Genomic DNA, 11,095 nt, shown 5'->3' on the forward strand with positions numbered 1-11,095 from the left:
TTCATGCCATTCAAATTGGGCTAGAGGCTTGACAGCAAATGATAATGGTCAGTCTTTGTTGTTTTGTTTTGTTTCCATAGCAGGACAAATTGGATGCATTTGGCATTAGGGGTTTAACGGTTCACAAAATTCACGGTTCGGTTCAATACAACACAGCGGTGTCATGGTTCAGTACATTTTCCATACAGCAACAAAGTTACCTTTTTTTTTTACTTTTAATTTATTATTTTAAAACGTTTAATTTATTTTACTTATTTATTTTCAGTCTAGTTAAAAAAAACATTTCAATTTACGACGTAAATAATTTTTTTTTTTTTTTTTTTTTTTTTACTTTTATCGTCTTTTTAGTCTCAGTTTTAGTTTACTATGATATCCTTGTAGAAGACTTGAACCGTTCAGCAGTGAAAGATTTGTTTGGTTTGTGATGCGTATTGAACCTAAAGCCTCATACCTATAGATACAATCGGTCTATGTGGGAACGCCCACAAAACATTAGTTCCGGTATCGTGTCAGTAGGACGAATGGTTGGACGGTGGGGGAAAAAAACCCATATACAGTATCTCAATGGGCAGACTCACCAGCAGAAGCTGCTGCGGCTCTACACTACAGGATTGGAGATTCAAGAGCAGGTACATAGATGTCTGTTCAGATGTGTGTTTTACTGCAGTGGTTGAATTCCCGATCCTGTCTGCCTGGGCTGGGCTAGCAGCTAAATGCTAACGATGCTGAATGGGGAGAACGGGAGGATTTTCCCCATGCTGCTGACCCATTGAGCATGACGAGACACCGCCTGAATGTGTTGTAAACAGTTCAATACGAATACGCGTATTGTTACACCCCTATTTGGCAGTGATTGAGCCACTCTGAAGTATTAGAATTTATATTATAAGCTTAATATTAGAACCTAGGTGTTATGAATGCAGCCCTGCCAAACACAGCTGGGTGTAATCTAGATACAGTGAGATGTCTAAGCTACGGGATCTGGTTATAGACACAGATACGGTGGGATTAATAATATCCTGGCTCTCACCGTGACTGAAGTCTTAATTTAACATGGGTTTTTATAGTGACGACTCGTGGTTCTGTTGCGGCCACATAAATAATTCTGCACTAACGTGTTCTAATTCTATCTCTGAGGGAAGCACAAACTGCCAGGCGTCAGTAAGCCAGACACACTAGCACCACGGCGCGGACCACGGCGTGCGTGCGTGTGTGTGTGAGCGCTGGCTCCAAGTCTCATCCTCCATGGCCCATATGACACCAAGTGGCCTGCTGGCAACTGTAAGGCTTTTAACACACTGTTGACTAAGCATGCAAACAACACACACACACACTCGCACGCGCACGCACACACACACGCGTGCGTGTGTGTGTGTCAGGTAATGTCAGGTATGACAGGTATGTCAGGTAATGAAAATAGCTGATCATTTAGTGATTAATACAGATAACATGAATAGGCGACTTTATTGAACTTGCTCCTGAAACCTGGTACCTCTTAGCCTTCACAACTGCCTCACATTGGATTGAAGGACAAGGACTTCTCAGTGCAATTTTCACACTTTTCAAAGTCATCCTTTGGGCCGGATTGGACCCTTTGGGGGGCCGGATCTGGACCCGGGCCGCATGTTTGACACCGCTGCACTAAATAGTCCACTATTTCTGTCATAGGGACCGATTCCGAACAGGGCTAAGTGTGCCTGGTTTCACCATAAGGGACTGTGGATCAGAATGGGCGGCATGGCCTAGTTTGTACTACATGCGACGCCCCCCGGGGGGTTCCATTATACGAGAGTCATTCCCCATAGACCCCCATGTTAAAATGTCCAACTTTACAGCAGAAATAAACATGTTTACAGCCTGGTTCAAAAATGGCCTTGGTCTCTAATTTCACCCTTCATGACAACTATATGGGGGATTCATTATTATATAACTCACTCATTTATACAGTCTATGGCTGCAAAAATAAGTCCGATTGGATAGAAGTCAATGGGAAAATGGCCCGACTTCTCACTTGATTTATTACCTCAGTAAAGTTTCCTACTGAGTTGATGGTCTCAATCGCTAGTTTTAAGTCTTCATCAATACAGTATAACGTTCATTTTTTTAAATTATGGCCGCATTTAGAGTCAAATAGACGATAAAGCAGACCATGTTTGGGGGCATGATTGGCAGGTCGCCTGTCCAGTGATCGCGCAGCTCGCTGATCATCACGAACCAATAGCAGGCAGCGCTGCGGCTCTTCTTCTCGCCCATTGATGGCGACGGTCAAAAATGTCAAACTCGAGGCTTCAAAATGGAAGTCCACAAACCAATGAGTGACCTCACTGTGGCTACGTCCATATTTCTATACAGTCTATGACTACACCTAAACCACAACGTGTTCATACTACACGGAGGCTTGTAAATTAGAGCATTTGTTTATGCAAAGCCCTAGCCGGTAGTCCAAGGTGTGTGTGTGTGTCTATGGGTTTGTTGGAGCTACAATCCAAACTGCCAGTGCAACACAGCCATATGTTTCCTTCAGGCGTAGCCACTCTGTTAAGGCAATGCAATTTTCCTGATTCAGCCCAGGAAGGATAAATCACAAACAAATCAAAAACGATATCATGTTAGTTGTTAATATCCCATGACACATCATTTGGACCACTGGGACTGATAGGTTTTTGTCATACGCTGTCATCATCACATTGCATTGAGAAAAATCATTTCTAACATGTTTATTCTTCAATTAATCTGCAGATACGCTCCCTCCACTGTCATCTCCCTATAGTCTCAGAAAAAAAAATCCCTGGCCTGGATGATCTTAATGCTTGTTGATGGGTTGTGTGAATATGGAGTCACCCTGGCCTGAACACAGTGAGTGTCGATGAACCAATGTCAAGAGCCTGTCCTTCGCTTGTCTGGAACAATGAAAACCATTTAAGCTACATCAATATCTGCCTGCAGCAACTCTTTGATGGAAAGTGGATGGGTCTATTCTGCGCTTGGTTGGCCTGTGTCAAGGGTTCCTATACTCTTTCTTCCTTATAAAAGACCACTAAATGCACATTATACCACTTCATTCGATTAAAAAAGTAGCCTATCCAAAGGCACATGAGAGGATTGTTGTTGTTACATGTGACTTAGTAAATAATTATATAACTACCTATAGGGGAGGAGATAACAGTGGGTGCAGGGAAACATATGATCACATTATGTCATTATACTATATCCCTCACTGTGCTAACTTCTAGTGACACAATACTAACCTCTTCCTCATTTAGCTGGGGGGGCCGCTAAAGGACCCCTGTGGGACTCCACCTTTGGGAGCCCCTGGCCTAGATGACTGTCTGTATGCTCCTTGATGGGTTGTGTGTGACAGAGTGTATCATCCCAAACACAGCACCAGCCACTACCGCCCACAGGCGCAATGTAACCATTGTAATTGTATATCAATGTAACCATTTTAATTGTATATCAATGTAACCATTTGTATTGTGTATCAACCCGCCTGCAGGATTTCTTCAGTGGAAAGTGAATCGCTGCGGCCCTAGCTGTCTGCTGGCTCCTGCATTATCGTCATAACACTGTTAAACTTGCATGGCTTGGGGGGGAAGTTTGCCTTGCTGATAGCCTATTATAGTGGGACATGCACGTAGGAAAGCAACGTATATGGTTAGATTGTGCAAAGATGATTGCAAACCACTGCGAGACGTCTGAATGCTGGTGCACTTCTATAAAAAAGAAACACACTTATTCAACACTTATTCAAATCCTCTCCAATGCAAACTTCACACTGCATTTCACCCAGGCTCTGTGATGGCGGGGCTCGCACTACCCACCCCCCAATGAGAGCAAAAAGCAGCAGAAACTTACGTGAAAACGAAGAATAAAGTGCTCGACCCCACGAGAAGTGTGGCAGCTGTGGACACCGGGATGTATTTGGTGGGTTTAAATCTCTTTCCAGCGCTGTTGGGCATTCTGTAATTTCCACATTCCTTAATTATTTAATTCCAGTTGGAGGCGCGCGTAAAAAGATCCAGTGTGCAAAATGTATAATCTCTGCAGCTATTCGAGGTTCAGCCAGTCCGTTTTTGCTGCCGCTGAAGCCGCATAGATCCAAAGATAGAGAGGCAGAAATACATGGAGCGCTTGCTGTGACTGAGCCTGGAAATCCCACCCTACAATCCAGCCCACGGGTGAGGTCACTGAGCCGCTTGAAAAGGTGGAGCTAGCCAGCCTCTGCAAACCCTGCGAGTGAGTAGCCCCTCTCTGCAGCACCTCATAAAATAAACGTGCACATTCATAAAAAAAAAACTACAGTTACTTGTCTTACAGTTTTCGCAAAGGTGCACTGATTTAAATCGCATTGTTGCTGCACTCCACCGACGGATTTAATAGCAAAATGGCTCTCAAAGTTTGGAGGATTGATTACCTCACTGTCAAGGTTCAAATCACTGGGATTCAGTGTTGTATTCGGCATGCATTACAGTTCCCCAATCAACACTTGCTCAATAAAAAATAAAAAATACCGTATAATCCAGAAACGGAACGTTATCGACTCTCTCCATTTAGCTGTATCATGGGATTAGAGCGCCATCCCGTGGCACACTTCGGAATTTATGCGAACACCAACATTTTTGGCTTGGACGGGCCACCGTCATGATGATTGTACCAGGAGGAAAATGCTAATATTGCTAAGGTTCCAAAACTAGTGGCTAGGCTCTCAGTCGCACAGTGTATTTTTTAGCGTCCTATTAAAGATTAGCCCGCTGGTCAATATTATTGCCATAGAAAGCGAATTTCGTGGCCCCTAGGCAATTTGGGATTAACTGGTAAACGCCGTTTAGTAGCATAAAACCATACGTTTCTTGTGCGTCATCATTCGCCAGCACAGATTTAGGTTCTGACAGTGGAACACCTAACGCTAGCTAGTTATAGAGTTGGCTAACTGGCTAGCATTAGCTTCCTAGCCTAGTCCAGCAGGAGTATGTCGTACAGGAAAACTCTGAAACTTGTGTGTGGGTTCGCTGGAGGCTCTGCGGTCTTAGCTTTTGCGGCTGTCGCTGCTGAGTCCCGTGGATATTTGGGTGAGCAGCGCGGAGAGCAAGCCAGTCGGTGGTCAAAGTTCATTGCCGTTCAAGCAGCACAGCCTGCATGGGCACCTGCCAGCCATACACCAGTGAAGGGTGGACACGCCTGGGACTTCAACTGGGATAAGTGTGTGAATTCACAGCCATGCTTTTTCTACGGTCTAACGTTATTATGCCCTGATGCTAGTACAATTTCTCTCTTGTATGGACAAATGGGGACCAAACCCCATTCAAAAATCTGTCAAATGGATGTTTCTGCTTGTAGAAGATGATGAAACCTAGTAGATGACATGTGACGTTGATGGATATCGTGAATACGCAGCACTTGATTTCAATAAACTGCCAACTTTTGGAAATGGTTCGCCCTGTTTGCTAACAGGTGTATTAACGCTAGGTAAATTGTTGGAAGGTAGATTGTTGGAATAAGAGGCGAACCAGCACCATGTTCCAATGTTGTCCGTTCCTCTGTGATCCACTCTGAATCAGGGTCACACAGTGTAGCACAAGGAAATTAAAGCTCTCCTACCCGTCTCCGACGTCCGATCGCAGATCCAAATATCCCTACGGAAGCCAGTAGTTTAGGCGGCGGAGTTAAAATGATATTCAAACAACCTTTTAAAAGCAGTCAGGGTGTGTTTGATCTCACTGTCATGGTGCACCGCTTGCACGCGGTGAGCAAACAACATTGAAGTCACACGGATACAGCGGCACAGTGATCAAATCCAGTGCACCTGTCTCTTCTGTCTTCTCTCCTCTTGGACTTTGGTCTTCCTGGCAAAACTGAGCAAAGATGTGCTGCGCTTCCTCATATAAGTAACTGGTGGCAGACACCTATGTATGACATCACTGATGATGTCATAACACTTAAACAGCTATGATGACATCATCACCAAAACGGCATCCAGGGATAGTTCCAGGGAGCTGGCTGGATCCGAGACCCAGGGATGGGCCTTGGTAGCAGCCATCCCGTCTCAAATAAGCATCTGCGCGGGAACCTTTCTAACACCCCGCAATTTCCTTATGCTACGCTGTCTGACGCTAGTTCATAGTGGATCACAGAGGAACGGAGAACAGCGGAACATAATGGGCTAGAGGCGAACTAGTTCTGAAAGTTGAAATTGTATTGCCGATGAGTCAGGTACCTTTAAATAGCCAGATTATTTTATCGAGTTGGACACATAACACTCAAAAGGGTCTTCCAAGTACCATACTGTCACTTACTGTCACTTGATCTTAGTTGTGTTAACCTAGATTTCCATGTGTTGAGTTAAACCACGTGAGACAAAGCCATCTCATCATCACCTCATTTTCACTGTGTTAAGGAGGGACCCGTCCACACTGACTAATGGGAAGAAGAAGGAGAATGCCACTGAGGACCCCAGCTCAGAGCAGGACAACGGCAAACCCAAGGCCACACGCAACATCCTCCTCATCAGACACTCCCAGTACAACCTGAGTGGCAACGGTGACAAGGAGAGGATCCTCACACCATTAGGTTCAGTTATGCAATGCTAGCTAGTTGCTTCTTCTTCTTCTTCTTCTTCTTCTTCTTCTTCTTCTTCCTTCTTCTTCTTCTTCCTCTGAGACTTGCCACGATGTGTGCCATTCTCTCTGTATGGAAGAGAACATCATGTTCATCATGTTCAACATTATGAAGAGAACATGATCCAGGGGCAAAAGTTGCCCCATGATTTCTATCATTTTATTTTCATTCAATTCATTTTCTTTTTTAAGTGCCCCCAACAATTTTAAATGCCCCCACATTTTAGACCATGGGGACAAATTTTGCCCCCACGGTCTATCAATATTTTTTAAATTTCCTACACTGACATCATCCGTTTGTTTAATGTTGCCTTGTTTATTGGCAAGCACGCAGGCCTGGCATCACATGCCTTATTCATTATGACCTTCTCGGAACTGTTAGGATCCACTGGGATACATGGTGATCACCAAGCAGTACTTGTTTTAATCAAATGACCTTTACCCAGAAAAATACACAGTGGGAGGCAGTAGCGAGCAATGTAAATCAGTTCTAAAAAGTGGGATTATTTGAGATAAGTGCTGCTGAGTGGATCACAAGGATGCCAAATTTACCAGTGGACGCCAACAATTCAGAACAGACCTTCTGTGAATTCTATAAGCCAGGTGATGTTAACCATAGTTTTGCAGTGTATGAGCAGGGTTTAGTTACTGACCGTAACGTTTGAGGGAGGGAAGAGCATCTCTTGTTCAATTTCCACACTCAGATGAGCCGAGGCAGACAGTCTTGTGATCGGAACTGACAAAGCAGTCTTTTGATCGCGTCGTTCAGACCTTGTGGTAAATGGGCCCAGTGTGTGCTGTATTAAGCATTTGCATCCCTCCTCCTAGGTCGCGAGCAGGCAGAGTTGACAGGCCAGCGCCTGGCAGTGCTGGGTCTGAAGTATGACGTTCTGGTCCACTCCACCATGGCCAGGGCCACAGAGACGGCAAACATCATCAGCAAGCATCTCCCAGGTCAGCCCAAATGCTGCAGTGTTCAACATCCAGGGTTCTTAATAGGTTTTTTCAAGTCAGGAAATGTATTGTTAATGTGTTAATTTAATACTTTTTCCAAGTTTTGAGAAGTCAAGTTGATTTGTATATAACCCCTAATCGCTGTTACAGTCTCAAAGGGCTTCACAACACCAAATCGGTCTTTTTCACAGCGGGCGTTTTGTGTCGAAAAGGCAGGGTAAACACAGGTGCACGCAAAACATTAATGATGGTTTCTAACTTCCAATCATGGAAGATGGAAACCCTTCCATGATTGGAAGTTGGAAACCCTCAATGTTTTACTTGAACCTGTGTTTACCCTGCCTTTTTGACACAAAATGGCCACTGTGAAAAATGGCCATTACAAAACAGTAGATGAAAACATTCCCCAACCTTAGACCCGCAACTGTGGATGAGGAAAAACTCCCATGAAAACTTACTTATGAAAAGAAATGGAAAAAGTCTTGGAAAGGGCTCCTCGGGGTTCCCTCTCTGAGTCGTCTTCTTCAATGTCAAGGTTCGCAACCACCACATGACACCAACGGGCTCTGGGCAGTGAGGAAGACTGCAAGTGGGTTCTTTGCACTTACATCCAATGAGGAACATGTGTCTTCTGCTCCGTGTCGCAGTAGGAGTGGAGCTGGTGAGCTGCGATCTGCTGAGAGAGGGCGCGCCGATCGAGCCGGTTCCACCCGTCACTCACTGGAAGCCCGACGCTGTGGTGAGAGAAACTGCACCCCCTCTACACCTGGAAGCTTCCCTGTGTTTGCATTTCCTCGTACTGGCTAAGTTAACTCTCTGCTGCCCGCCCGTGCAGTGTCTACGCACATGTCTTTGTCAAGTGCTTGACCAGGCTCACACACCTGAAAGCACCAGCCCACAGACAGCCAATACATCAGTGCAGTGCAAGAGGAATGGAGCATTATGATGAGTTTATTTCCAAAATGTCATTGTGCCAAGTGTTGCTGTAATAACCGTCGGATAATGTAATAATTATTCGTTTTTTTTTGTTTTTTTTACATTATCCAACAGTTATTACATTCTCAGTTGCTACAAAGATCAATCAAGGACTTAAGTTACCTACCCTTTAAAAACTAATTGGTCGGGGGCTGGGGCGTCTGGGTAGTGTAGAGAGAGGTAAAAGCACTCGCCTACCACCGCAGAGACCCAGGTTCAATTCCCGGCAGCAGTACGTCCGGCTTGGTCAGACGTTCCTACGGACACAACTGGCCTTGCCGGTGGGGTATGAGTCCTGGTTGCTGCAGTGCCTCCTCTGGTTGGACAGACGGTTGCGACTGTTCGGGGGGGAGGGGAACTGGGGGGAATAACGGTATCCTCCCACCCACTACATCCTGCCGGTGAAACCCCTCGCACATGTATTCGGAGGAAGCAGGTACTAGTCTCTACGGCTCTCCCCAGATCAGCAGAAGGGGTGGAGCAATGACCGGGACAGCATTTGGTTACACAGAATTGGTCAAGTACAATTGGGGAGAAAATGGAAGAGATTAAAAAAAAACAAAAAAAAAACGGTTATGTTGTAAATGGCACTTTTTTCAAACGGTTGATCTCCTGATCTTTGGAACAAAACTCCTCAGCCATTCCCACACAATGCAAAAGCCAGCATCATGTATTGTTGACTCTGTGCCGACCGGGGGGGCGGGGGTGCTCGTCTTGACCCGGCGGCTCTCAACCTCTCTACCGTCCTCCAGCAGTACCACGAGGACGGAGCCCGCATCGAGGCCGCCTTCCGCCGCTACATCCACCGGGCCGACCCCAAGCAGAAGGAGGACAGCTACGAGATCATCGTCTGTCATGCCAATGTCATCCGTTATTTTGTCTGCAGGTTTGTGTCGCCGCCCGGCCGGACTCGGTGGCCAAGAGCCAGAGGCCTTAATGTGCCGTAGAGCTTATTGGCTTCTTGTTGTGCTCACCATTCTCACTATCAGACTATGCCATCATTGTTGTTTCCCATAAGAGTTTCACTACCTGATCTGCTCAACGGGCCACAGCGCATGTGCGAGTGCATCCGCCATCTTGCACAGCTACGTATGGTGACTTCACTTGGGCACACATCACTGCCCGATTTCCAGCACACACACACACACACACACACACACACACACACACACACTCACACTCACACTCACACTCACACACACACACACACACACACACACACACACACACACCGCCACTTACAGTGGGGTGACTTATGTTTGAAAAGGCAACTTTACACACATTAGCTACCTAGCTCATTAGCCAGCAAACAAACATCCTTTATATGTTTCCGACAACTACCGCTATGTAAACAAACCGGCCAGGGGATACAAATCGGGTAGTCAAACTTAATGCTAATATGGTTTGTCCAACTAGGGTAGCCGTACGTAGCTATCCAAGATGGCGGACCCGCATGCGCTGTGGCCAGTCAAGCAGATCGGGCAGTGATACCGCTTGCTCATATCATGGAGATGGATGTGCTCATCTAAAGAAAATGTTTGTTTAGTGTAAACAGCTGCTGCATACAGCCTATGAAGTGAAGAGTCGCTGTTTCTATGTGTGGTTAACTCTCTAACCAAAGTTATAAGAGGCTTACAGCTTTGTGATATGTGTTAAATAATTTAAGAGTATGTCAGAATCAGATGTTTTTATTTGTTTGTTTGTTTTTCTCCGGGTGCAGTGCCCCTATAATAAGTCTGCAGTGGCTGCAGTCCACTGGTCTGCCCATTCCCAGTAGGTCTGATTGTTGTGTCTTTGCTGTGTGTCTCAGGGCTCTGCAGTTCCCTGCAGAGGGCTGGCTGCGCATGGGCTTGAACAACGGCAGCATCACGTGGCTCACCATCCGCCCCAGCGGCCGCGTGGCCCTCAGGACACTGGGGGACTCGGGATTCATGCCCCCGGACAAACTAACACGGACCTGACGGCCCCACGCACCCGGCAGGTCTCCGGGCTTTGCTCAGAAGCCCCCGTCGTCGGTCGCAGGGTCAAGAAGCTCAGTTTCATCCTTAAGTGTCTTGGAAGTAACTTTGTGTTTTTTTTATATATTATTATTTAATAACCAGCTCCCATCATGCAATGAGAAACTCTTTGCAGTGTCGTGGTCAACACTCTGTGCCATAGTTTGCCAGCTACAGTGTAAAGGGAGTGAACTGCAGGCCAGGCAGCGTTCACTCACTGACACGTGACTGTTGTCGGCTCCTGTCAGAAGGCAGAACTGATGACAGCTGCATAGAGGATCCTCCTGAATGGATCTGAGGATTTCTACACACACGTGACTGAATGATTTTTAAACCAAAAAGAAAAAACGATTTGTTCATTTATATAGCTGTTGTAAATGCGCATCACGCTCAATCTTTTCATATGTGATGCATAATGTGTTCAGTGTAGTCATATGCAATAAAAGGAAGTTATGAACGTCTTTGTTTTTGTCACCGTTATTGAAACTTGCTGGTATTTTAGAACAGAGGTATTAGTAAATTTGGGTAAATAAAGAAAAGCAATTGACACATTGG

The 11,095-nt window shown here is 45.6% G+C and overlaps 2 protein-coding genes across 5 annotated transcripts in view; one reads left to right on the top strand and one right to left on the bottom strand.

Moving 5' to 3' along the window:
• zdhhc8b (zDHHC palmitoyltransferase 8b) overlaps window positions 1–3,959 on the bottom strand; it is a gene marked incomplete at both ends in the record, with an annotated part of 88,127 nt that extends 84,168 nt beyond the window's left edge. The window contains one exon of the mRNA XM_083645218.1: window positions 3,856–3,959. Within this exon, the coding sequence (XP_083501344.1) occupies window positions 3,856–3,959 (104 nt within the window). The remainder of the gene's footprint in view (window positions 1–3,855) is intronic.
• A 721-nt stretch (window positions 3,960–4,680) lies between these two features.
• On the top strand, window positions 4,681–10,980 carry pgam5 (PGAM family member 5, serine/threonine protein phosphatase, mitochondrial). 4 transcript variants are annotated; one of them, XM_083645241.1, is made up of 6 exons: window positions 4,681–5,199; window positions 6,395–6,567; window positions 7,443–7,568; window positions 8,216–8,307; window positions 9,296–9,429; window positions 10,354–10,980. In XM_083645241.1, exons 1-6 carry the CDS (start codon window positions 4,970–4,972, stop codon window positions 10,502–10,504), a joined length of 906 nt encoding a protein of 301 aa, XP_083501367.1. In that variant the 5' UTR covers window positions 4,681–4,969; the 3' UTR covers window positions 10,505–10,980. The 4 variants fall into 4 exon arrangements, with proteins under 4 accessions (XP_083501367.1, XP_083501369.1, XP_083501368.1 ...); XM_083645243.1 differs by having other exon boundaries at window positions 9,299–9,429; XM_083645242.1 differs by having other exon boundaries at window positions 8,219–8,307.
• Window positions 10,981–11,095: the final 115 nt, after the last annotated feature.

Source organism: Poromitra crassiceps (assembly GCF_964638095.1).
Source record: "Poromitra crassiceps genome assembly, chromosome: 10".
NCBI lineage: Eukaryota > Metazoa > Chordata > Actinopteri > Beryciformes > Melamphaidae > Poromitra > Poromitra crassiceps.

Bases quoted from the DNA above. Each gene is read 5' to 3' on its own strand.
- pgam5 (XM_083645241.1), top strand. From the start codon at position 4,970: ATGTCGTACAGGAAAACTCTGAAACTTGTGTGTGGGTTCGCTGGAGGC. The intron at 5,200-6,394 runs GTGTGTGAATTC...CACTGTGTTAAG, and splicing joins TGGGACTTCAACTGGGATAA to GAGGGACCCGTCCACACTGA. The intron at 7,569-8,215 runs GTCAGCCCAAAT...TCCGTGTCGCAG, and splicing joins CATCAGCAAGCATCTCCCAG to TAGGAGTGGAGCTGGTGAGC.